The sequence below is a fragment of the Prionailurus viverrinus genome, chromosome D1, assembly GCF_022837055.1.
Source record: "Prionailurus viverrinus isolate Anna chromosome D1, UM_Priviv_1.0, whole genome shotgun sequence".
Taxonomy (NCBI): Eukaryota; Metazoa; Chordata; class Mammalia; order Carnivora; family Felidae; genus Prionailurus; species Prionailurus viverrinus.
In genome coordinates, this window is record NC_062570.1 from 14,886,485 (window position 1) to 14,914,241 (window position 27,757).

Consider the following 27,757-nt stretch of genomic DNA (forward strand, 5'->3'; position numbering starts at 1 on the left):
ATATAGGGCAGAGCAAGCAGCATAAGCATCAACATATCTGCTTCAGTTATCCCAATCCTAACTCCCACAGAGTGATGGATGGAGACCAGGGGACATCTACACATTCAGCTGGGTGCATTCAAGACAGGAACCTGTAACATTACAATTCTTCAATGATAACATCTGCCAGTGAGAGCTTACTATGTACCAGGTGATAGTCTAAGAATATTATTTATTTATTTATTTATTTATTTATTTATTTATTTATTTATTTATTTATTTTTAGGAGGGAGAGACAGAACACAAGCAGGGGAAGAGCAGAGAGAGAGGGAGACACAGAATCCAAAGCAGGCTGCAGGCTCTGAGCTGCCTGCACAGAGCCCGATGTGGGGCTCGAACTCACAAGTCATGAGATCATGACCTGAGCCGAAGTCAGACACTTAACTAACTAAGCCACCTAGGTCCCTGTAAGAATCTTTTTATTTTTTAAAATACTTCTTAGAAATTGAAATAGAAGAGTATGACATAAAATTAACTATTTTAAAAAGTGTACAATTTGGAGGCACCTGGATGGCTCAGTCAAGCGTCTGACTCTTGGTTTTGGCTCAGGTCATGATCTCACAGTTCGTGAGTTTGAGCCCCACGTTGGCTCTGCACTTAGAGTGCAGACCCTGCTTTGGATTCTATCTCTCTCTCTCTCTCTCTCTCTCTGCCCCCCTCTCAAAACAAACAAACAAACAAGCAAACAAAGTGTACACTTTGGTGGTTTCAATATATTCACTATGTTGGGCAATCATCACTACTATCTAATTCTAGAATATTTCCATTAGCTCAAACAGAAACCCTCTACCAACAAGCAGTTAGTCCTACTTCTCCACACCCCTGTTCCATGGTAACCACGAATCTACTTTCTGTCTCTACAGATGTGCCTTTTCTGGACATTTCATATAAATGGACTCACACAACATGTGGTCTCTAGTGTCTGGATTCTTTAACGGAACAATGTCTTCTAGGTTTATCCATGCTGTAGCTTATATCAGTACTTGATCCTTTTTACCACAGAATGATATTCCATTGTATGGGTATACCACTTTTATTTATCCATTCATCAGTTGATGGAAATGTGACTTACTTCAACTTTGTAGCTATTACAAATAATGCTGCTATGCAGGGGCACCTGGGTGGCTCAGTCAGTTGAGTGTCCGACTTTGGCTCAAGTCATGATCTTGTGGTTTGTGAGTTCGAGCCCTGAGTCAGGCTCTGTGCTGACAGCTCAGAGCCTGGAGCCTGCTTCAGATTCTGTGTCTCCTTCTCTCTCTGCCTCTCCCCCATTTGTGCTCTGACTCTCTGTCTCTCAAAAATAAATGTAAAAAAATTTTTTTTAATTAAAAAAAATAATGCTGCTATGCACATGCTGTACAGATGAAGCACTTTAAAAACACACAATCCTAGGGCGCCTGGGTGGCTCAGTCGGTTAAGTATCCAACTCAAGGTTTTGGCTCAGGTCATGATCTCATGATTCCTGAGTTCAAGCCCTGCATCAGGGTCTGTGCTGACAGCATAGAACCTGCTTGGGATTCTTTCTCTGTCCCTCCCCCACTCACAAGGTCTCCTTCTCTCTCAAATTAAATAAACTTTAAAACACACACACACACACACACACACACACACACACACACACAATCCTTACAACAACCTCTAAGATAAGTGGTACCATCAGCAGCAGCATCCTTATTTTCATCTTAAAGAGGAAGACACTAAGGCAGTGGGGTTTAAAAACTTGCCCAAGCTCACAAAGTCTTTAAATGGAAGAATTAGGATTTGAATCACAGCGGTCTGACTCTATCCATGTTCTTACCCACTAACCATGCTGCTCTGTTTAACTCTACTTCTAATCCGTTTTCTCTATCCCCAACGCCACTACTTATCAGATAATCCGCAGCTCTCATCAGTTTCATTGCCAATAGCCTAAGTGCTCTCCCAGACGCTAATCTCATCGCCCTCAAATACACCCTTATTTTGGCACCAATGTACCCTTTCTAAAACAGAAGCTGGACCGTGTCTTGACCCTTGCTTAAAGTCCTTCCATGGCTATCATCTAAGAGTGGACAAAATTATAGTGGCCAAAGATTCATTTATTTAAAAATATTACATGGAAATCCAATACGCATATTAGGTTTAAAAGGGGAGACACTATGCTTTTGTTGAACAGGAAGGAAAAATGGGAGGTGGCTGAACGTATTTGGAGGAAAGCATGACCTGTAAACTGTACCTTACATACCTACCATCTCAGAGAAGGCATCTTAGACATTTCCAAAGAACCTTTAGAACTTCTGGAATAATTCAAAAACCACCAGCATATCACTTAATCCTCTAAAAAACTAGTTCTAATTCCCTAAGTATACCAAGTCGTTTCATGCCTTCAAGTCTTTACTTTATCACTCGTCCAGAAAGCTGATTTCCACTCAGCAAACTTCTCATACTTGAAAACTCTGTTCAACCATCACTTCTTCCATAGACTTTTCTAACCCTCTCCTTATGCCAACCATTGCAAACACTGCTATCTTTATCACATTCCTATGGTTGGTGTCCCTCGTGCAATATGATACTCAAAATGGAAGATAATATTTTAGATACAGTATGACTGCCACAAAGGGGAAAGGCACTACAACTCTTTCAGCAAATGTGAAACTGAGTTGGAATCAAACAGCCAACTACTGTCCCAAACAGTTTGGTGTCATAATCTGCTAATAACATCAGGATAAAGTTCCCAGCTAATAATCTTTACACCTAGAGCAGAAACTTCCAAGCGCCATGATTCATCACCTCAAGCAACCTTGCAAAAACTCTGGATCAAACCAACCAACTATGTTCTTCAATCCTATACCTAAGCTGCCAACTACTGCTAACAAACAACCTATTAAAAAAGCCACAAGTGGAGTCCCAACAAAATTAAGATTCCCCAACAATTGCTAACCTATCAATGCTGCCTAGGAGTCCTTCAGCTTGTCCCCTTATCATCTACTTCTTTCATTTCCTTTAGATGCTATTCTGTGATCTCATCTCAGCATACAAACTCTTTTCCTACTTTTCAAACACTAGTATTAGGAAGTCAGACTCTAAACTTTAGTCCCCCAAACATCAATCTCAAACAAATACTTCTACAAACTCACCAGCTTTCAACTCCTCCTTGAGGAATGCTTCATTAAATCTCACTCTCTCCCTTATATCTACATTCCCTCTGGCTCTACTGGTTCTTTCCCCTCAAATTAACTATAGATGTAAACCAAATAAATAATAAAAAGACAACACATATTCAACCAATGGCCCTTTTAGTCACCAATGCTCTCTCTTTACTTCCCATCATAGTCAACTCTCTCAAGAGTCATTTATACCACTGTCCTTCAAAGTTAGGGTGCTGATATTATCTTAGTGGTTGCTCTAGGGATTATAACTATGCATCTACTTCCAACTAATACTGACTTGATTCTGGTAAAATATAGCAACTTTATTCCAAGATGGCTCCATTTCCTCAACCTTCCTTTAGGTACTTGTATTACATCAATATATCTTCAAAATCCAGAAATAAAGTGTTACAAATACTTCTTTAAGCCCTTTTCTGTCTTGTAAAGAATTACGAGAAGAAATGGGGAAAGAATATATTTATGTAATCTTTTATGTCCTATATATTCATCTTTTCTGATTTTCTTTAGTTCCTCCTATGGATATAAGTTGCCATTTGGTGTCATTTTCTTTCAACTTGAGCACTTCCTTAGGATGCCTTGTACAGCAGGTCTCTCAGGCCCTGGTTACTTGGGAATGTGTTTATTTTGCCTACATTCTGAAGGACAGTTTTGCTAGATATAGCATTTATGGTTCATAGGTTTGGGGTTTTTTTTATTTCAGCCTTTTAAATACGTCAATCCATTGCCTTTAGCCTCTTTTTTTTTTTTTTCTGGTAAGAACTCAGCTGTAAATCATGTTGCTTCCCTGTATGTGATGAGTCATTTTTCTCTTGCTGCTTTCAAGATTCTCTGTCTTTCAGCAAATTGACAATATGTGTCTAGACATGGATGCCTTTTGGGTTTATCCCACCTGAGATTCACTGAGCTTCTTAAAACTGTAAATTAATGTTTTATTATACGTTTTGGAAGTTCTTGGTCATCACTTCTTCAAGTATTTTTTCCTGTCCCTTTTTCTTTCTCATCTCCTTCCAGAATTCCCATTACAAATATGTTCATATACTTAATCTTGTCCCACCAGTCTCTGAGGCTCTGATTATTTTTCTTCAATGATTTTTCTCTCTGTTCTTCAGACTAGATTTTTTTTCTATTGGTATTTCAAGTTTGCTGGTTCTTCTCCCACTTTAAATCTGCTACAAAACACATCTAGTGCATTTTCATTTCAGTTACTACACTTTCAACTCTAGGATTTTCATATTGTTCGTTTTTATAGTTTCTGTTTCCTTACTGAGATTTCCTATTTGTTGAGTCATTGTCATCATATTTTCCATTTAGACATGGTTTCTTTTAATTGTCTGAACAAATTTATAATAATTAAGTTTTTGCTAAAAATAACATCTAGACCTACTCGGAGAAATTTTCTACTGGCTACTTTTCTTCCTGAGTACAGATCACATGTTTGAGGTTTCTTTCTTTAACATCTACAGTGGGTTGTTTTTTTTGTGTGTTTATTTATTTTTGAGAGAGAGAGACAGAGTGTGACCACGGGAGGGGCAAAGAGAGAGTGGGACAAAGAATCTGAAGCAGGCGCCAGGCTCTGAGCTGTCAGCACAGAGCCCGATGCGGGGTTCAAATCCATGAACTCTAAGATTGTGACCTGAGCCGAAATCGGACACTTAACAGACTAAGCCACCCAGGTCAACATCTACAGTGTTTTCTAATAAAACTGTATATTATAGTTAATACGTTTAGCCAATTCTGGATTATGATTTTTCCTCTTGAGGACTGTTGTTTTTGTTGCTGCTTTTGTTTTACTCGTTTTAATTTTTTTAGTAACCTTGTTGGAAGTAATTTGAGAATCTGTCTCCCTGTGGTATGTAGCCATTGATTCCTCCTGCTAAATTAAAAAAAAAAATCTTATGTTTATTTTTTAAATGTTTATTTCTTTATTTTGAGAGAAAAAGGGAGTGAGAGAATCCCAAGTAGGTTCTGCACTGTCAGCATGGAGCCTGACATGGGGCCCTATCTCACAAACCATGAACCCATGACCTGAGCCGAAATCAAGAGTTGCACACTTAACCAACTGAGACACCCAGGCACCCTCCCTCCCTTATTTCTATTCTTTAGCATGGCTTCATGGACGTCAGAAAGCTTCAACGTCAGCCTCAGCTTTTACTCTTTGCTGGGCTTTCTGAGGACTTCCCAGAAGATGCCAGTCCCCCGTAAGCCAGATGTGAATGAAGAATTTATCTTATCCCGTTGTGGCTCTCTCATTAACAAGATCTCCCAACTTAATTTCTGGTTAGTTGACCATTCTGTGGCCCGCCCCCAGAAAGATCACAACTGCTAGCTAGCAAGTCCCAAACTTGCTGTTTTTACTGACAACACGACTGGGCATGAGTGGGTTTTGGTTTTTTGTTTTTGTCTTCTTTTCCAAATCAAATCAGAACAAAGCTGCTCGTTTTAAGGCCAGACCAGCTGGGGAGGGAAGAGAAAGGATATAGGGGCTCAGGCAACAAAGCCAAAGACTCCCACTATTCTCATCACAAATTCAAAAGATTTTCATGAATTAAAGCTTCTCAATGTAATGTTTGCCACTGATTCATTTTCAGAGCCCTAACAATTTTTTTAACTTTTTTTTAATGTTTATTTATTTTTGAGAGAGAGACAGAGTGTGAGTGGGGGAGGAGCAGAGAGAGAGGGAGACACAGAATCCGAAGCAGGCTTCAGGCTGTGAGCTGTCAGCACAGAGCCTGACGTGGGGATCAAACTCACGAACCCGCGAGATCACGACCTGAGGCAAAGTCGGACGCTTACCGACTGAGCCACCCAGGAGCCCCGAGCTTTAACAATTATTTTTGACAATCCTGCCACTTTTGTATTTGTTCCTTAGATGGAATATTTGCCAACATCTTCACTCTGTCATTGCCTGAAGTCCTGTGATTTCTATTTATCTCATCATTTTCAATGTCTAATCTGTATATACTTTAGGTTACGGTTAATGTATTATATGACATTTATGTTTACATACATATATTTGAATAAGTTACAGTACACAATTTAAATGGTGTTATTAATAGGTTACATGATCAACTTTAGAAAACATTCTTAAAAACTCTCAGTTTCCCCTTCCTCACTATGCACTCACACTGCAGCCCATAACATTTTGATTTCTATTCTTACCTCACTAGTGCAACAGCTCTCTTTAAGAGCACGGAGGGGAAACCAAAGCAAAAGTGAATTATTGGGACCTCATCAAAATACAAACCTTCTGCACAGCAAAGGAAACAATCAGCAAAACAAAAAGGCAACTGACGGAATGGGAGAAGACTTTGCAAACGACATATCAGATAAAGGGTTAGTATCCAAAGTCTAGAGAGAACTTATCAAACTCAACGCCCAAAAGAGAATAATCCAGTGAAGAAATAATCCAGGGAAGAAACGGGCAAAAGACATGAATAGACACTTCTCCAAAGAAGACATCCAGATGGCCAACCGACACAGGAAAAAATGCTCCACATCACTCATCCTCAGGGAAATACAAATCACACCCACACTGAGATACCACCTCACACCTGTCAGAATGACTAATATCAACAACTCAGGCAACAACACATGTTTGCAAGGATACAGAGAAAGAGGAGCTCCTTTGCACTGCTGTTGGGAATGCAAGCTGGTGCAGCCTCTCTGGAAAACAGTATGGAGGTTCCTCAAAAAATTAAAAATAGAACTACCCTACGAACCAGCAATTGCACTAGTAGGTATTTATCCAAGGGATACAGGTGTGCTGTTTCGAAGGGGGACATGCACCCCAATGTTTATAGCAGCACTATCGACAATAGTCAAAGTATGGAAAGACCCCAAATGTCCATCAACAGATGAATGGATAAAAAAGATATGGTATATATATACACAACAGAGTATTACTCAACAATCAAGAATGAAATCTTGCTATTTGCAAGTACCTGCATGGAACTAGAGGGTATTATGCAAAGCAAAATTATTTGGAGAAAGACAAATATATGACTTCATTCATATGAGGACTTTAAAATACAAACCAAATGAACATAAGGGAAGGGAAGCAAAAATAACATAAAAACAGGAAGGGGGACAAAACATAAGAGACTCTTAAATATAGAGAACAAACAGGGTTGCTGGAGGGTTTGTGGGAGGGGAGATGGGCTAAATGGGTAAGGGGCATTAAGGAATCTACTCCTGAAATCATTGTTGCACCATATGCTAACTAACTTGGATATAAATTAAAAATAAATAAATTATTAATTAAAAAAAAAAAAGAGAGCACTGAGAACATGTCTATCACAAAGCCAGAGGCTATCTCTCAGTCCTTATCATAATTTACCTTTTACACCATTCAATAATGCTCCTTTTTGAAATTCCTATTCCCCTTGTCTTTTATAATACCTCAATCTTATTTCATCAACAGCAATTTTTTCATGTACTTCATGGCCTTACCTTCAACTTAAATACTGATGGTACTAACTAAGGGTCTTATCCTTAAACCTTTTTTTTTTTTTTTTAACGTTTAAATGTTAGAGAGAGAGAGAGAGAGAGAGAGAGGGAGGGAGAGAGTGCGCGTGTGCATGTGCACCCACGAGCAAGCAGGGGAGGGGCAGAGAGAGAGGGAGACACAGAATCTGAAGCAGGCTCCAGGCTCTAAGCTGTCAGCACAGGGTCCGACATGGGACTCAAACTCACGAGCTGTGAGATCATGACATAACCCGAGCCGAAGTCAGATACTTAACCAACTGAGCCACCCAGGCGCCCCTTAAACCTATTCTTTTCTGCATGATTCCACATCAGTGGACATCTACTATCTCTCTGGTAACGAAACGATATCCTAGGCTCCATCTTATCCCTGATTTCCAGACTGTGGTATCCAATGACTTGATGCACAACTTCCACCGACTGGTGCCTCAAACTCCATGTCTGAAGTAGCACAGTTCATCCAATCTATTTTTCATTCTTGTATCCTCTTACTAGATGACACTACCATTCACACACTAGCACAGTAAGAAATCTAAACATCTTAATACACTCTCACTCATTTTCTCCTTTAACAATGTCATTTTCAAAAGATTTAGTAAACCCCTGGTATGTTTAATTAATGTAAAATTTAGAATACTGGCCACTTTTTTTTATATTAACAATGATAAAACAAATGCCTTAAAAAGAGCAGATGGAGTTGTTATTGTGCAAGGAAGGAGAGGAGAGACTGCTACTTTATAAATATATCAGCTCTGTAAATGAGCCACTGCCCGAGCCTAAATCTCAGTAATAATACTCATCAAAAAAAAAAAAAAATCTGTCTCACCCTCTCTTTCAATGGGGATTTAATAACAAGAGAGTAAAAAAATACTTCATATTTATTGCTGCTATGTCCATGACCCAAATTTTCAAAACAGAAATTTGGTTTGTATTTGTAATAAAAGATTCTTCCCAGAATACTTAATTGAAGTCTTTTTATATGGAAGAACAGATTCTTCAGCCTGGTAAATGGGGAAAAACATGTACTCTGGAGTCAGATAGTCCTTGGGTTAAATCTCAGCTGTATTACCGATTAGTTACACCTTAGGCAAATTATTTAGCCTCCTTGAATCTCAGTTTCTTTGTGAAGTGATGATAAAAATACCTGTATTTCAAGATTAAAATAAAAGACATGAAGTCACTATCTTACTTCAATCCCTCATCATTCTCAGACATTAATGTATACCTTCCTAACTGGCATTGGCATGTTCCATCCCAATTCTTCCTCACATGGCAATAATTCAAGGTAAAGTTCAACTGTGTCCATTCACTCATTTACTCATTCATTCAATAAACAATGATTGATCATTTCCCTCAGTAAATATTTGAGTCCATCAGTATGAACTGGAGAGCAAGAAGAGACATGGGGATAGATACAATGGTGAGCAAAAACAGACAGGACCCCTGATTTTCTGGAGTTCGGTGTCTGGTAGAGAGAGAAAAACCATTAAATAATTACAAAAATAAATGTAAAACCACAAGTGATATAAGTACTGCTAAGAAAGGATACAGCGCAATGAGAAGGTGCGATAGGGAAACTGGCCAAGTCAGAAATGTCATTCAAAGCCCTTCATTATTTATTGAGCCTTTCCTATCTTACCAGCCTCATTTCCGGGCATTTTCTCAGATACGGCCTATATTTAAACCATACTCAACAACTTAAAGAATATGAAATATGCCATGCTTTCTCTCATCTTGAAATCTTCTGAACAGGCTACAGCATTTCTGAAACACCTTATTCCCCTTACTTGGTTCCAGCAAGAATCAGAAGGGGCAGTTCTCGCATTACTTCCTTAATACCTTCATCACACATGATGCTAATATTAATCACCAACTACACCTGGTAATTGATTTTCTCCTTTATAGATGACTGGTATTTTATGAGGAGATATTGTGAAATTATGCCCAAATCCGGTCTTCAGTATGAGTTTCCCAGCGTGCTGAAACACATTACCACAGGTAGATAACACAGAAGAATTATAATTTATTCACTCACTGTTTTGGAAGCAAGAAGTCCAAACCTGAGGTATCACCAGGGCTTCACTCCATCTAGAGGCTTTAGGGGAGAATCTTTTCTATGCCTCTTCTAGCTTCGGGTGGCTGTCAGCTTTTCTCGACTTGTGGCTGCATAATTCTGATCTACTTGGGTCTTTTTCAAGACTGCTTTGACTATTCTGGGTCCCTTATAATTCCACACAAATTTTATAATCTGCTTGTCAATCTCTACAAAAATGCCAGCTCCGATTCTGATGGCGATTGAACTTAACCTACACATCAGTCTGAGCACTGCTGCCATCTTAACGATGTGTTAAAAATCCATGAACGTGGGACGTTTTTCCAATCATTAAGATCTTCTTAAGTTTCCTTCAACACTGTTTTGTACTTTTTAGACTATAATATTTGCATCTCTTTTGTTAAATTTATTCCTAAGTACTTTATTCTTATTGATGCTACTGTAAACTGAATGGTTTTATTTCTTTCATTTTCAGATCACTCATTGTAAGAATACAGAAATACGATTGATACATTGCTCTTATATCCTGCAACCGTGCTGAACTTTTATATAGTTCTGATAGTTTTTCAGTGGATTTTTTTTAGGACCTTCTATATACAAGATCATGTCATCTGTGAGTAGAATTAGCTTTACTTCTTCCTTTCCAATCTAGATGCCTTTTATAGGTCTTTCTTATCTAATTGCTGTGACTAGAATCTCCAGTACGATGTTTAAACAGAAGTGGAGAGAGATGAGAGATGAAATCTTTGTGTTATTCTTGACTGCCGGGGGAAAACATCTAGTTGTTCACCATTAAGTATAATGTTAGCTATGGGTTTTGTAGAGCTCTTAACAGATTAGGAAAGTTCCCTTGGCATTGGGGGGGGGGGGGGAGGGAGGGGCGGCTGGGTGGCTCAGTTGGTTGAACATCTGAATCTTGATCTTAGCTCTGGTTATGATCTCACAGTTCATGGGACTGAGCCCCACACGAGGCTCTGTGCTGGTAGCATGGAGCCTGCTTGGGATTCTCTCTCTCCCTCTCTCTCTCTCTCCCTGCCCCTTCCCTGCTCATACATGTGCTCTCTCTCAAAATAAACAAACATGAAAAAATAACATGAAAAAATAAAAAGTTAGTTCCCTTCTACTTCTAATTTGTTGAGGATAGTGTTTTCATCATGAAAAGATGTTGGATTCTGTCAAGTGCTTTTTCTGCATCATATATGATTGTGCCATGTTTGTTTTTTCTTTCTTGATAGGATGCATTACATTAATGGATTTTTTATGGTTAACCAACCTTGCATTCCTGGGATAAGTTCCACTTGGTCATAGTGTGTAATTCCTTTTATATGTTAACTATTTTGTTGAGGATTTTTGCATCCATAGTCATAAGAGATATTGCCCGGTAGTCTTCTTGTGATGTCTTTGTCTGGTATTGGTATCAGGGTAATACAGACTGACCTCACAGAATGTGTTGGGAAGTGTCCATTCCTATTCTTTTCTTCTAGGAGAGTTTGTAAAGAATTGCTACTAATTCTTCTTTAAATGCCTGGTAGAATTCACCAGTGATGCCATCTGGTCCTGGACTTTTCTTTACATGTAGTTTTTTGATTACTGCTTCAATCTCTTTACTTGATGTATCTATTCATATTGTCTATTTTTTCTTGAATCAGTTTCAGTAGTTTGGGGCTTTCTAGGAATTTTCCATATTTAATTAATTTCTGCTGTAATATTTATTGTCTCCTTCCTTCAGCTTGGTTTAGGCTTGGTATGTTCTTCCTTGGTAAGGTAGAAGACTAAGTTACTGATTTAAGATCTTTGCTATTACAGGCATTTTACAGCTATAAGCATCCTCTAAGCACTGCTTTAGCTGCATCCCATAGGTTTTACTGTCTTGTATCTTCATCTTCATTCATCTCCACAGTATTTTTTTCTGAATTCGCTTTTGATTTCATTGACTCTGTTTACTTCAAATTATATTAATTTTCACATATTTGTGAGATCCACAAATGTTTTCCCACTCTTCATTTCTAGTTTCATTCCACTGTGGTTGGAAAACACACACTGTATTATTGCTAACTCTTTAAATTCACTCAGGTTTGTTTTATGGCTAAGCATATGATCAATCCTTGAGAACGTTCTGTGTTCACCTGTGAAGAATGCACTCTGTTGTTGTTAGGCGGCCTGTTCTAAAGATGTGCTAGCTCTAGCTAACAGAGTACTGAAACCTCCAACTACCATCATTGTCTATTTCTCTCGTCATTTCTGTCGGATTTTGTTCCCTGGATTTTGGTAGCCTTATTGGACATATGATGTTTATAACTCATTATGTTTTCCTCATGTGTTGATCCTTCTATTAGTATGGAATGTTCCTCTTTACCTCTAGTAAGCAAAGATCAAGTCTTTTTTGTTTTCAAGTCTAATTTGTCTGTATCAACATAACCAGCATTCTTGTTGTTGCTGTTTGCATAATATGTCTTTTTCCATCCTTTTACTTTCACTCTATTTGTATTTTTTTTTTAATTTTTTTTTTCAACGTGTATTTATTTTTGGGACAGAGAGAGACAGAGCATGAACAGGGGAGGGGCAGAGAGAGAGGGAGACACAGAATCGGAAACAGGCTCCAGGCTCCGAGCCGTCAGCCCAGAGCCCGACGCGGGGCTCGAACTCACGGACCGCGAGATCGTGACCTGGCTGAAGTCGGACGCTTAACCGACTGCGCCACCCAGGCGCCCCAGTCTATTTGTATTTTTTAATCTAAAGTATGTCTCCTGTAAATAGCACGCAGTTGGATCATGTGTTGTTGTTTTTTTTTAAGATTATTTATTTATTTTGAGAGAGACAGAGACAGCGTGAGTGGGGGAGGGGCAGAATGAGGGAAAGCCCACGCAGGCTCCTCATTGCCAGCACAGAGCCCAACACGGGACTCAAACTCATGAAATTGAGATCATGACCAGAGTCGAAACCAAGAGTCAAATGCTTAACCAACTAAGCCACCCAGGTGCCTCAGATCATATGTTTTTAACTCTCTTTATTTATTTATTAACAATCACTGCTTCTCCATTAGATTATTCAATCCATTTACTCTTAATGTAATTACCAATGCATAGTTGACCTTGAAAAACATGGGTTTGAACTGCACAGATCTACTTATAGGTGATTTTTTTTTAATGAATACAATACAGTACTGTAAATGTATTTTTTCTTACAATTTTAGTAAAATTTTCTTTAGCTGACTTTATTGTAATAATATAGTAATACAGTATATGATACATACAATCATACAAAATATGTATTCAACTGTTTAGGTTATCGGTAAAGTCAACAGTAGGCTATTAGTAGTTTTCAGAAATCAAAAGTTATACATGTATTTTCGACTGCATGTGGGGGTGGGGAAGGGGGTCCACAGTCCCTCACCCTCAAGGGTCAACCCTAGTCAGATTTATGCCTGCCGTTTTATTTTTTATTTTCTTTGTATTTCATGTAATTTTTGTTGTTCTATTCCTCCATTACTGCTTTCTTTTGCATTTAATGAATATTTTCTTTTTTTAATTTTAACATTTTTAAATTTTTTTTTAATGTTTATTTTTGAGACACAGAGAGAGACAGAGTATGAGCAGGGGAGGGGAAGGGGGGGGGGGGGGGGGAGACAGAATCTGAAGCAGGCTCCAGGATCTGCGCTGTCAGCCTCCAGGATCTGCGCTGTCAGCCAAAAGCCCCATGCGGGGCTCAAACTCACGACCTGCAAGATCATGATCTAAGTTGAAGTCAAAAGCTAAGCCGACTGAGCCACCCAGGCACTCCATTTGGTGAATATTTTCTAATGAAGTATTTCAATTTCTTTAATATTTTTTTATCATTTAAAAAACATTTTTTTAGTGAATGCTCTAGTGCTTACCCTATATATTTCATCTTATCCAAATGGCTTCTAGCTTATATTATCTTAATTTTGCAGTGACTATATGGAACTATTACTTCTTTATAGCTCTATTCCTTTTACTCCCTTTTGTAATAATTGTTCAATAAACATGACATCAATTAATGGTACAGATCCAACAATACATTGTTATAATTTTTCTTTACCGTCTGTAGTGAGTTCCTTAGCCCAGTGTAGTTTTTTTTTTTTTTTTTAATTTTTTTTTTTTTTCAACGTTTATTTATTTTTGGGACAGAGAGAGACAGAGCATGAACGGGGGAAGGGCAGAGAGAAAGGGAGACACAGAATCGGAAACAGGCTCCAGGCTCTGAGCCATCAGCCCAGAGCCCGACGCGGGGCTCGAACTCCCGGACCGCGAGATCGTGACCTGGCTGAAGTCGGACGCTTAACCGACTGCGCCACCCAGGCGCCCCATCCCAGTGTAGTTTTTATCACACACCTCCTTTGGGCTGTTACTGGCAAATATATTACATATATATTGCATTATAGGGAATGCATTTTTTATATACATTATTTCATAAAACTGCTTTTTTAATATGTTAAGAGAAGAAAGGAGAAAAGTATGCATCTCCTGTCTTTTACAATTACATAATTACCTTTACTGGTGCTTTTTATTTTTTTATGTAGACTCAAACTACCATATGGGGTTACCTGCTTGTACCCTGAAGAACTTCCTTTAGTATTTCTTGTAAAGTGGAGCCCTCAGTTTTTGATAATCTGGGAATTCTCCCAGTTTTTTATTTTTGAGAGAGAGAGAGAGAGAGAGAGAGAGAGAGAGAGAGGAAGAGAGAGGAAGAGAGAGACAGAGACAGAGAGAGAGAGAACACATGCATGCAAATTGGGGAGGGGGAGAGAGAAACCTGAAGCAGGCTCTGTACTGACAGCACAGAGCCTGACACAGGCGGGGGGTTCAAACCTATGAACCCTAAGATTATGACCTGAGCCCAAGCTGGATGTTCAACCAACTGAGCCACCCAGGCGCCCCATCTCCCAGGTTTTGATTATCGGGGAATGTATTTATTTTGCCTTCGTTTTTAAAAGACACCTCTACTGGGTGTCTGTAAGATTTTGGTTCATAGTTTGTTTTTTTTTTTTCCTTTGAGCACTTTGAAAATGTTATCCTATTGCCTTCTGGTCTGCATTGTTTGCGCTAAAAAGTCATCGCTAACCTAATGGGGTTCCCTATAAGTGACATGTCATTTATCTCTCATTGCTTTCAGTATTTCCTCCTTGTCTTTGACTTTCACTATTCTTTCACTATGTAACTGTTTCAAGATCTCTGTGTTTAATACTACTTGGATTTTGGGGCACCTGGGTGGCTCAGTCGGTTACACACCCGACTTAGGCTCAGGTCATGATCTCGCAGTTCATGAGTTCGAGCCCCGCGTTGGACTCTGTGCTGACAGCTCAGAGCCTAGAGCCTGCTTCTGATTCTGTGTCTCCCAATCTCTCTGCCCCTCCCCCCTTGTGCTCTCTCTCAAAAATAAATAAAAATATTTTTAAAAATACTACTTGGATTTTGTTCAGCTTTCTGCATATTTAGGTTATTATTTTTCTGTAATTTGTGAAGTTCACAGCCATCATTTCCTCTCATATTTTTTCTTCTCCTTTCTCTCTCACCTTCTGGTACTCCCATCAGGCTTATGTAGTTGCACTTCGTAGTGCCCACGTTTCTCTTAAGTTCTGTTCCTCATTTTTCCCCCTCTTCTTGAAATTACATATTCTCCATCAATCTATCTACACTACACGTTTGCTTCGTCTTCTGCCAGTTCAAATCTACAGTTAAGCCTCTCTAATAAATTCTTTCTTTCAGTCATTTTACCTTCCTATTCCATGATTTCCATTTGGTTCATTTTTTAAAACATGATTTCTATTTCTTTATTGAAACTCTAATTTGATGTGACATTGTCACCATATCTTCCTTTACCACTTCAATCGTGAGTTCCTTTATTTCTGTGAACATGTCTATAACGGCTACCTTAAAGAAACTGTCTGGTGTCTCCGACAGTTTCTTGGCTTGCTTTTTTTCCAGTGCATGGGTCATACTTTCCTGTTTCTTTGCATGGTTCATATTTTTTTGTTGTTGGAAACTACACATTTCAGATAATGTATCATAGCACCTCTGGGTACTGGTACACTTCTCCCCTTCCAGCACATGTTACTGTTATCTGCTTGTTTACTTGTTTCGTGACTAATGGACTGTGTCAGTGAAGTTTATTCTCCCATAGTGTTCAGCTTCTGTTGTTGTTCCACAGGGAAGCACAGATTTGGTATATCCACAGTTACCCTCAGCTCACGGGATCACCATGGTTGGGGGGGTGCTCTCTTCCTGTCTTTCCTTAACCACACCCAGCTGTTAAACTCCAATAATTGCTGGCTGGTTGCTCTATTGTTTTCAACAATGCCCTGGGGAATAAATTGGTCTTTAAACAATCAAATTCTGATTCCTTTGAAGGAATAGTTTCTGAGATCAGTGTTTGACTTTTGTTCTGACCTCTGGAAGGCTCGTTGGACGTTTTATTCCCTGGATCTCCTATGGGGTAGCTTGTACCTTGAATCTCCTCTCAAATGCCTTTACCACAACCTCCACTGTTCTTATGAATGCTTTTAGCCTTGAACTTCCTCATAGTCTGCTGCAAATGAAGTCAGTTCCTTTGTGAACAAATTAGGAGCTATGTCTTAAGGTCTGTGCCTCTCTTTAGGCAAATCTCTGAGCCAGGGGTCTGAAGTCAGCTGTGGGGGACAAAGGCAAAGTTCCCTCCGAGTGGCACTCCCACTATAGGAGCAGAGAGCTCTTTGGAAGGAGAGGGGCACAGTCTGGGGTCCTCTCAGTTTTCCTCTCGTGGGATGGAACTACCAACTTACAATCTGAGGCAAGAACAGTTTGGGCTCCAATATTCTCAGTGTGCTGCGACCAAACTCTACAACTAGAGGCTAGGCAGAAGAAGGGAGTCCCTGCTCCTAAACTACATTCACCCAAGACTTAGCGGTAACAGGCAGCTGGGGACTGGAAGAGAATGCTGATGTCCTGTTCCTCCAGGAGCCATTAGTCTAGGTTAGAGTTGGAGGGTCCTGTAGTCTGAACTGGAATCTCCCCCTCACTGAGTTGACAAGGAGGGAGCAGTAATGGTTTAAAAACCACAGCCTCATTTCTTACCAAATTTTCATAGATGCTCCTGAATAAATGTCTTCATTTGCTGTTCACACTTAGAACCATGGTTTTGGGGGTTTTCAGCACTTTTCACGTTTCACTGGGAAGCGGGTCAGCGGAGATCCTCATCCTGTCATGACAGATGTCAGCTGCCCAGTTGTTCTTTAACATGGAAGTGAAGGAAGCAAAGTGCTAGGGATCTATTTGTGTGATATCGTTTAATCTCCACAACTGTGAGGCAGATATTAAAGACCTCACTTTTACAGACCATGAAACTGAGTCCCAGAAGCATTTGATAACTTGCTCCAATCAAAACAGCAAATAGGGGGCAAGTAGCTGACTCAAAACCAGGTCGAACTGCCTCCAAAGTTCATGTTCTTGATCATGCCCATCTTTTCATCTTTTACAAGCCTTCCCATCCTTTTAAAAACCTGAGCTCATGCAATAGTCATATCCCTGTGCAGTCACAATGATTTATTTAGGTAATACATCATTTTCTTTCTCTAGGTCTTTTATAATAATACCAAGAGAAGTACTATTCTGTTTGTTCATGCCTTAAGCTACATTTCCACAAAGAATCTCTAACCAGGGCATTGTTATCTTTTCTGTACTTTTAAAAACTGTTTTTCTGAAGAGCAAGGTAGATCTGATATGCAATGGATTGGAGTCTTTGATTATTATAAATATTAAGATGACAAGGCCTCTTTTCTCCCAAGACTACTATTGTACACAAGCACATACACAAAGTCAATTAAAAATATTATTAGGAAATGAAAATACAGCCTTGAAAAAACACTCTGAAGACTTTTAGGCCCAAATTGTAAGATTTCAAGGAAAGCTTTTAACACACACAGATGCAAAATCCATACAGTCACAAATGACCAGTCACTAATAAAAAGATTCTACTTTAGGGGCCCCTGGGTGGCTCAGTCATTGAAGCATCGGGCTCTGTGCTGACAGTTCAGAGCCTGGAGCTGCTTCAGATTCTTTGTCTCCCTCTCTCTCTGCCCCTCCCCCACTTGCGTGCGTGCTGTCTCTCTCTCGAAAATAAACATTAAAAAAAAAAAAAAAAGAACATTCTACTTTCAAAGTTATCTCATACTTTTAGATACACTTAAAAACTTAAAAAAAAAATTGGACCACAATGTAAACTAAAACATAATCCAAAAAATAAATAATCTACATGAACCTAAAGAAGAAACATTTCTCTGTAGTTACTTACCAAACAAACAAATTAAAAATAACAAGACATGTGAATCTAAATGTGAAAAGTTTAGCCTTTACCTCTACTTGGCTCCATTTATCACTGTTACAAAAAAAAAAAAATTTTTTTTTTGGCCCGTTTTTACCACCTCAAAAAGTCTGATTTCCTGGTAACAAATCCCACTGTTTAATTCTGATGTTGTGCTAAGTGTTTAAGAAAAAAAAAAAAAGTTACTGCAGACAGAACCTCCCAAACTATAAGAATCATCAAGGGAGCTGGGAACACGCAGTAAGGAATACAGTTACATGTTATATGTAAACAAAATTTAAAGAAAGCATTAGAATGAGACTGTTGGCTCCAAGGGGCGCCTTCACACAAAACAGAGGCCCATCCACTGCGGGGGTTCTGCCACACACGGTGACCCCAGGCAGATGTAGCAATAGCAAAGACCCTCGGCTGCAGGCACCTGCTGTATGTTCAGTAGGGAGGTTTGTTTTTGCAGATCTTTAATCCCAACTGTTACCACCTGATGGAAATAAACAGAACACCTCTGCTGCGGAAACAAAGAGGGTGAAGGGACTTAAACAGGTAAACCAAAATAAATGAAAATTCTTGATTGAAAAGGACAGCATCAAGTGACAGCCACTCAAGTGACAAAGGTGTTGAATGGCTATTTTAGGTTTGCAATAGTGTGCTCAATAGCTTCTTAAAGAATGCAATAGAGGTACTTACCAAATATTTCCCCTCCACTAGCATATTCTGTCACCAGATAAATCATCCGTTCTGTCTCCATAACCTGGTACAAAGGCAGGAAAGCGACAGAGAGTGACACAAATGACAGGCTGATATCATGGGAAGAGAAACTAAGGAACCCTCTTTTGTTGTCTGAAATATTAATAACCATTACTGCTTACAGGAAACTTAAAACACTGGAGGGGAGACACACATAAATGCCATAAAGAAGAAAGGGGGGAAATAGGGATCCCTTCACGTTCTTAAACGTAGGAAGGATTTACGACTTGAGACGGACGTTTTGTTGTTTCATGAGGCCTCTGCAATCTCGTAAGCTCCACAAAACTGAGAAGCAAAGAAGCTGCCAAAAACCAGAAAATTCACATTCGACACTGATCACTTCCAAGTTCAAAAATGTTCCCCCCAAGACCCAATCAAAACAAAAAAAGCCTAGGGAAAATGGTGGGAATCACTTAAGAACCGCATAGAAATCACATACGGATATGTTTTTTTAAGGGACAGGACAACTTTCCTCCCTGCCATCCGTTTCTTCAAAATTGGGAAGAATCATGTAAATATTCAACACTGCAATATAAATTACTCATCTGTATTTTGTTTTGGTCCCTATTTTGCCTTTTTTATTTAGTTTTATTGTGTTGGCAGTCCTTTCTTCCTTTTTTACCTTTATCACTAAATATTTTTTTTTTCAACGTTTATTTATTTTTGGGACAGAGAGAGACAGAGCATGAACGGGGGAGGGGCAGAGAGAGAGGGAGACACAGAATCGGAAACAGGCTCCAGGCTCTGAGCCATCAGCCCAGAGCCTGACGCGGGGCTCGAACTCACGGACCGCGAGATCGTGACCTGGCTGAAGTCGGACGCTCAACCGACTGCGCCACCCAGGCGCCCCATTATTTTTTAAGGTAATGTATGAGTATATATGCTCATGATAAATTTTTTAAATGCCGGTATATGAACAAAAGGCCAAAGATTTTCCTCTTCCCAGCCCCCTCATCCTATTCCCCCAAAGGAAACACTGTCCATAAGTCATTTATTCCGTACCATTCTAGAGCAATGCTGATCAACAGAATACAATGTAGGCCTCATATATAATTTTAACTTTTCTAACAGCCATATTAATAAGTTTTAAAAAAGTATTTTTAAAACTTAGTATTTTATTTATCCCAGTAGTCCAAAACATTATCATTTCAGTTCCTCATTTGCTGTAGCTACATTTTGATACTCAATAGCCATGTGTGGCCAGTGGCTATCATACCGGGCAATACAGCTTTAGACTTTCACCATAATTCATTGGTAATTATTTTGCTCAATTATTTCCTAGTTACTTGAGCTTTGATATCTTTACACATCAATATCATGTAACAGCATTATGTGTTGTAATAGTAAATCTCTTCTTCGGTATGGTTTCACGGTAATCTGTCACATGAGTGCACGTTACTTTTTCAATTTAGTAACTGTATTGTACTTTTTTTTCTCTTTAATTTTTAAAAACCATATACTGGTGGTATTAGCTCATTGTTTGTTACATGCATTGCTTCCAAGATCTTCCTGTATGTTGATTAACACAACAAAACGTCAATGCTCTACATATATGCAGGTGTTGAGTAAAAAAAAAAGAAAATTTTAAAAAATCGCATATCTCCTGGGGCGCCTGGGTGGCTCAGTGGGCTAAGCGTCCGACTTCAGCTCAGGTCACGATCTCGCGGTCCGTGAGTTCGAGCCCCGTGTCGGGCTCTGGTCTGATGGCTCAGAGCCTGGAGCCTGTTTCCGATTCTGTGTCTCCCTCTCTCTCTGCCCCTCCCCCGTTCATGCTCTGTCTCTCTCTGTCTCAAAAATAAATAAACATTTAAAAAAAAAAATCGTATATCTCCTTTGTACCCCCAGGTCTTTTATTGACTGCAAATGTTCTTTTACTCTTAAATTTTTCAGTAGTTCAAAAACTTTCCTATACAGTTACCTATATTTGGCTTCCTCTACAAATTGACGATTTGGCAAATGACCTGAAAACTACCTTGATACTATTTATAAAGACAATTTGACAGCCATTCACCCTGGCAGCTCAGAATCCCCTATTAACAATAGTAGCTGCCAGAGAGCAAAATTAAAGCTTAAAAGAGGGCATTGTTCAAAGTCATGCCTGAAACTGAGACTTCTTATAAGCTAATGCAATCTTGGGTAAGAAAGATAAACTTGGAGAATTCAGTTGTAAGGTTAATACCTCCAAGTTAACCTCTTGAGGAAAGTTGGCCTAATAACCCTTCAATTATTTAAAGATGATTTATTTTAAAAAGTGAGGTCAAGAAGTTTACTCAGTTGATCAGGATAGGAAGGAAACAGAGGTTAGACACCTCCGAGTTTGCAGACGTTAAGTCTTCAGGCAACACCAAGAAGCTTTCACGAGTTTGCTTCTGGGGCACAATGTAGGTGTGGCTCAACAGAATTTGGTCTGATAAATTTCAACAAGTCTGCTCCTGCTGATCTAATTCATTTCATTATGTGAACAGCTGATGCCAGAAAAGAGCCCTAAAGCTGTAGCCTTAACCACACACACTAACATCACAACATGCTTTCCTTTCCATAAAGTTAATAGACTCTGAAAGCCTGCCCATTGTGCCTCCACCCTTACACATGGTGCCATGTCTGGGCCAGTAACCTTTACTGCAGAGTAACAGCAGCAAATGAACCGAGTGGGTGGCCACTTCCTGAACAACTAGGTGATGGCTGTTCTGGTGGAAAGCAGCAAGCAGGGCTGGCCTTATGCAGAGGCAGAGCTTGTGACTGCCAACACACTGCAATTTGAGAAGCACCCCAAAGCCCCACCTCTCCCAAAATATCTCTTCCACCAGCCTGCTAAGGCAAGGTCCTCTATTCCTATCTGGCTTGAAATTCCAGCCATTAGACCTATTGCTTTTGCAGTAAAGCAAGGGAATTGTTGAGGGTGGCATGAAATATGCATGCTTCTCGGGAAGGTAAGAGAACTAGAAGGGAAATCTCTTCCATTACACAAAATCAATCTCACGGTTACCAAAATAATCAAATGCTACCTCCGAAAACATAATCTAGGACCCTACTAGAAAAGAGGTGGGTTCTGACTGACCAAAGGGGCCATAGTTAAAATATCCTTTTCCATCATACGTCATACCAGGATCACAGAAATGAGCATTTAAGTGATGTTAGAAAAAGATAATGTTATATTCACCTCTAGCTTTTCATCCCTAAGAATCCTCCGTTCCTTCTGGCTTTCCCATTCTGTTTTAGGATTTGGACCTACATAAGTAAGTTCTTGTCATCTTCTGAATAATCTTTTTGTGTAATTCTCACAAAGAATGGTCCCCAAGCTTTAAAGAACAAATGTGAAAGGCCTACATGTAGGGTAAGGTAGAGCTTACTAGTAAAGAGCCAGATAAAACATGAGTGCTGAATGTGGAGATAAAAGGGTGGGGAAAACAGGAGGATAAACATATGAACACAGAAACCAAGAAAAGCTGGAGATGTTCACCCAGACACCTTTTCCTCAAAGGCACCTATACACATAAAATGACCATCCTGGATTCTTCGCTGCCATACGCTACCCCACTAGGGAACCTACCTGGTAGAGCCTGATGATGTGGGGGTGGCAAAGCATTTTCATAATTTGAACTTCCCGGAAAATCTTCTTCAAGTTTTCTTCATCCAGCTGGGTCTTGTCTATGATCTTGATAGCAACCTGAGAACAGAGGAAAAAAATGTACTCTGATGCATTATTTTTTTTTTAATTTTTTTTTTCAACATTTATTTATTTTTGGGACAGAGAGAGACAGAGCATGAACGGGGGAGGGGCAGAGAGAGAGGGAGACACAGAATCGGAAACAGGCTCCAGGCTCTGAGCCATCAACCCAGAGCCTGACGCGGGGCTCGAACTCACGGACCGCGAGATCGTGACCTGGCTGAAGTCGGACGCTTAACCGACTGCGCCACCCAGGCGCCCCTCTGATGCATTATTAAAAGCAGTTTACTAAGGAAAATTAAATCCACTTGAACACATTGTATTCCACAAAATATAAGTTGCCACTATTGTGTTTACAGAATATCAATGAAGAAAATGAATTTACTTTTTAAAAAGTCAGGAAATGTATTCCCAGCAAGTTGGTTTCAAAGGAACAGACTCCAAAAGCTAATGGGCGTTTCTGCCATTTCTTAAACCACTCCTACAGTAAAACCTTATGGCAAACAAAATACTTCAGTGCTACACAGATATGGTCTCATTCTGGGAAAATCATGCTTTGATGCGGGCCATGAGATGTTGGGCCTCTTATTAAGATAAGAGGCTTATATCACAAGTACATGATAAGTCAGTAAGACTGGACCAGAAATTACACGGATGCATCCCACATCTCACCAGATGCGTGCGTAACTCCACAGTCCTGGGGGTGGAACAGGCAGAGGTCACTACACACTGAACATCTGCTGGGCGCCGAGCATTGCTCTTCGTGCTTTCCAAGCACTAAATCATTTAAACCTCACAATACCCTACGTTATTATTAACCTTATCTTACAAATACGGAAACTGAGACATACGCAGATTAAGTAATTTACTCAAGATTAAGTAATGTAAACTGGCATGTGGTAGATCCAGGATTAAAGCCCAGGTAGGTTGACTTTAGAGTCAAATTCTTAACGGTAATGCTATAAAAATCTGAAGCTCTTTCTGTACCGCAGATACACTCCTTCAGTATCAAACATCTATTTTGCTCATCATTCTTAAGACATCCAGCAGCAGGTACATTTTAAAACAGAATGAAAGATGAAGAACGTTTATAATCCACTGTATCTAAACTTCGTCATTATTCCTAGTGAATGAAATACTCAAAATATTGTGTTGCCCCAAAATATCTGTATCTCCATCTCAGTCAATCAGCAAGTAGGCAAAGAATATTAGTTTGATGAAGGACCAAGACAAGGTAAATGCTAGCTCCTTTCAATGCTAAAATTCTGTGATTCCCCACACTGAGAGAGGGAAAGGAAGTTTACTAGTAAGAAAAAGAAAAGAAAAACCAGAGAAGCAAAATTTCAACAATAAAAATGTTCAGTCCAGAGCAATAAAGACGATAAAGAACCATACATGGGAGATGATTCAAATGTAAGAATGACTGACATAAAAGTAACTCTGCAGTTGTTTCAGATGTTAGAATGAAGACTAATGGGAGAAAGGCCCAGGGAGACAAATTTCAGCTCAATTCAAAGAACATTTAAGCCCTGCCTAATGATGGAAAGTAATAAAGTGAGCTGGCTGTAACTCAGCCTACAATAATTAAATCAGATGCAGCCTTAACTTCAAGGGACTCACAATCTAGTTGGGGAAAGACATGTGTGAAACAGACAACAATACAACGTTGGAAACACAATCGGCAAAGCTACGTACAAGTTATGACGGTGGAACAGAGGATCGAGTGTGACCTTCACCTGCGGGAGAAGCTGACCTACAGAAAGACTTTACCAACAGAGCAGAACTTGAGAAAAGAAAGAAGTGGGACAGGCAGAAAAGAGGGTAGGAAATCTTACAGGAGAAATAGTAAAACCGTTAACAAATCTCACCGGCTGTCTGATCTCCTATAAGAAGCCTTGCACCAAATCACCCCAGATTAGCGGGGATAGCTCAGTGGTAGAACATCTGACTGCCTATCCCCCTGGACTGTTAGCGTTTCTACTTCTCCTCATTACTGTGCCATATATCACACACAGGACCTTAACTCCAGCAATTAGTCTGGCATCTGCACCTGGTTCTCTAAGAACGGCTCCCAAAACAACTGGGGGGAAAAAAAAATCACAGTTTACAATGTCTTTTTATATAACAAATATCTGGGTCTTAATTAATTATTAATAAAATAGCACATCATACTTCACAGATTACTTTCATATACGTGACATGCTTATAAACTTGCAGCCATATGCCGTGGCAGAGCTTTCCAACTGGTGTGCTAGAAATGGATTACAAGTGTACCCAAGGCCATGGGTCGGGGCAGTGGATCACCTCCGGCCTCAAGAAACCTCATCTGTCTACCCCAGATAAAATATGATCACTTTCTGCGTATGCCACAACACACAAAAAGTTGCAAAGCAATACTAGTTTTGCTGATCACCAACTGTCCAAGGACTGGGCCTCAAATCCCCTAACCTGCCTATGCCTACCAATGGATGGCACTGAAAAAGTAATGGGGGGCGAGGATGAAGACAGTTAATGAGGGCTTTTAATGCATTTAACCATATTTTTGTACTTCTTCACACCCAAGAGAATACTGAGTCACACTGTAATTGGGGGAGTCATATAGTAGGGCCTCCTAATTCACGTGAACTCATTCTGAATTTCATTTGCTCTCTGAGGCAGTAAGATTTTCATCAAGGGAAAGAGAAAACCAAACCTAATCACCTATGAGAACAAACTGGCTTTAAGATCTTATATTCTGTGCACCTAATAAATATTTTTAATTTAATAAAGATAACGGTATAGCATGGATGTAGTTTCACATTTCATAACAAGCAATCAGACTTCACATAAAGGGAATATGGTCCTACGTACTGAAATATATCCCTGTCTTTTCAGGGAAAATTGCATTAAGTATAATCTGTTCTTAGAAGGCGGAAGCAGAGAGGTTTTAATACATTAAAGCATCAAATTCCCGTCTACTCTGCAATGAGACTCCAGATTCAACAAGACACGGGCAAAGCTTTGCCTACCAGCTGAATACAGTGTCAAGAGGAAGGACTCTGGTGTCAAGCTCCTGGGTTCGAAATCTTGGAGCTGCCCTTTAATGTATAACTTGGAGCAAACTATTTAATTTTTCTATGTCCCTTACCTAAAAACTGTGGGCAACTATTGAACCTGCTTTAAGGGTTGCCGGGGATGTACTAAGCTAATGGATGCAACCTGCTTAGTACAATGCCTGGCATGTGGTAAACACGCAATACACATTAATTATAGGTACTGCTGTTGTGATTGGTTTTCCGGAATCAAGCCTTAAACTTCAGGCATTCCTCGGAAAAAATGAGATTTGCTTTACTCAACAACATAATCCTGGATCTCAAAAACATCAGTCCCTTAAATCGAGGGGCAAGTTGAGGGGACCAAGAAGCAAAAGAGCTAAGAATTTGTGGGCAGCATCCAGAACCAACTGGTTACTTCCAGCTGATGTGGGAAGAACATGGAAGGAATGTAGCTAGGGGGGGAAATGCATTCTATTTGGGAAAGTCACACCAAGCCAAAAGATGGAACCCACAGCAAGACCTGATCCTGAGGGCTGGGCCGGGGAGAGCGAGCTCTGCTTCTTCATGGCAGGCCGGGCTCCCCGCCCTCCACACTAAGTACTAACACCAGAGAGGAGGACACACATGTTACTTGGCTCCAATTTTAGCTGCAAACTGAAAAGTGGAGATTTGAGAAAATGGAAAAATACCGATGAAACAGAGAAGCTACCAAGTCAGAGAGCAAGGAGCTGGCAAGCAGGTATGATTATTTTAAGAATACCTGAAGAGATCAATGATCATGAATTTTCATGGCTACAGATTACTGGTGAGTACATAATAAACGTTTTAAAGTACATCCCAGTTGCTTGAATTTTTTTTTTTTTAATTTATATTTAAGAGAGAGAGAGAGAGAGAGAGAGCGTGTGAGTGGGGTAGGGGCAGAGGGAGAGGGAGACAGAGGACCCAAAGCAGGCTCTGCACTGACAGCAGAAAGCCTGACGCGGAGCTCGAACTCATGAACCATGAGATCATGACCTGAGCTGAAGTCGGATGCTCAACTGACTGAGTCACCCACGCATTCCCCTACTCCGCCCCAGTTGCTTAAAAAATGAAATGCATCCACAACAAAAGGTTAACTGCTAGGTAAACAGAAGATAAACTCTCAAAGAATGTGTTTAAATTTTGGTGCTGAGGGACGCCTGCGTGGCTCAGTCGGTTGAGCGGCCGACTTCGGCTCAGGTCATGATCTCACAGCTCGAAGGCTCGTGAGTTCGAGCCCCGCATCGGGCTCTGTGATGACAGCTCAGAGCCTGGAGCCTGCTTCGGATTCTGTGTCTCCCTCTCTCTCTGCCCTCCCCTGCTCATGTTCTGTCTCTCTCTCTCTCAAAAAAATAAAATAAACATTAAAAAAAAAATTTTGGTGCTGAAAAATCTATGAATCACATCCCTGTACTTACATATAAAAAGCGCTAACAAGTGAAAAAAGGAAACTTCCAACACACTACCAAGGACCACAGATTTCTTAAAGTTTCTTGTTCTACATAGAATTCTTTTCTCTTACAAGGAGGAGGATTTTATGAACTGACACTAATATTAATTAAACGTGGCACTGTATCAAATATGTTGCTGAACAGATACAGCTTGCCAGGAGTCTCTACCCAAGAGATTTCCATTCAACAAACTCTCCTTTTTTCGTTGGCATGTGGTATGACAAAAAATTAAACTCAGATCATGCCAAATTTAAAGTCCCAGTTCTTCATTATTCATTCTAGAAGCGGGGGGGGGGGGGGGGGGAGGAATAGCTATTTGCCCCTTTTAGTTCTTACTAATGTGTCCAGTGCAAATTGATGTGCTATGAATGTAAAATATATACCAGATCTCAAAGCCTTAATATTAAAATGAGAATATAAATGATCTCATTGATAAATTTATATTGCTTACATGAAGAAATAACATTTTAGATATACCAGGCTAAATAAAATCCATTATTAAAACTAATTTCACTGAAACCTATAGAATGGGAGAAAATATTTTCAGACCACAACATATCTGATAAGCAGTCACTAAGCAAAATAAACTAGGAACTGACAAAACTCAACAGAAAAAACACAAATAACCCAATTCAAAGATGGACAAAAGACCTAAGTAGGCATTTTCCCAAAGAAAACATACAAATGGCCAAAACATTATACCTTATCAGGAAACTGCAAATGAAAAACCCACAATGAGATACCACCTCATGCCTGTTAGGGTGTCTATTACCAAAGACGCTGGTGAGGCTGTGGAGAAAAGGGAA

The 27,757-nt window shown here is 39.7% G+C and overlaps 1 protein-coding gene across 10 annotated transcripts in view; it reads right to left on the bottom strand.

Annotated features, from left to right (window-relative positions):
* The window catches only part of SIK3 (SIK family kinase 3), a 277,767-nt gene that overhangs the window by 99,472 nt on the left and 150,538 nt on the right, over positions 1 to 27,757 (bottom strand). For all 10 annotated transcript variants that reach the window (XM_047878146.1, XM_047878144.1, XM_047878140.1 and 7 more), the window contains exons 2-3: positions 22,331 to 22,447; positions 18,721 to 18,784 (exon numbers count right to left, since the gene is read on the bottom strand). In XM_047878146.1, the coding sequence (XP_047734102.1) occupies positions 18,721 to 18,784; positions 22,331 to 22,372 (106 nt within the window). In that variant the 5' untranslated portion in view covers positions 22,373 to 22,447. The remainder of the gene's footprint in view (positions 1 to 18,720; positions 18,785 to 22,330; positions 22,448 to 27,757) is intronic.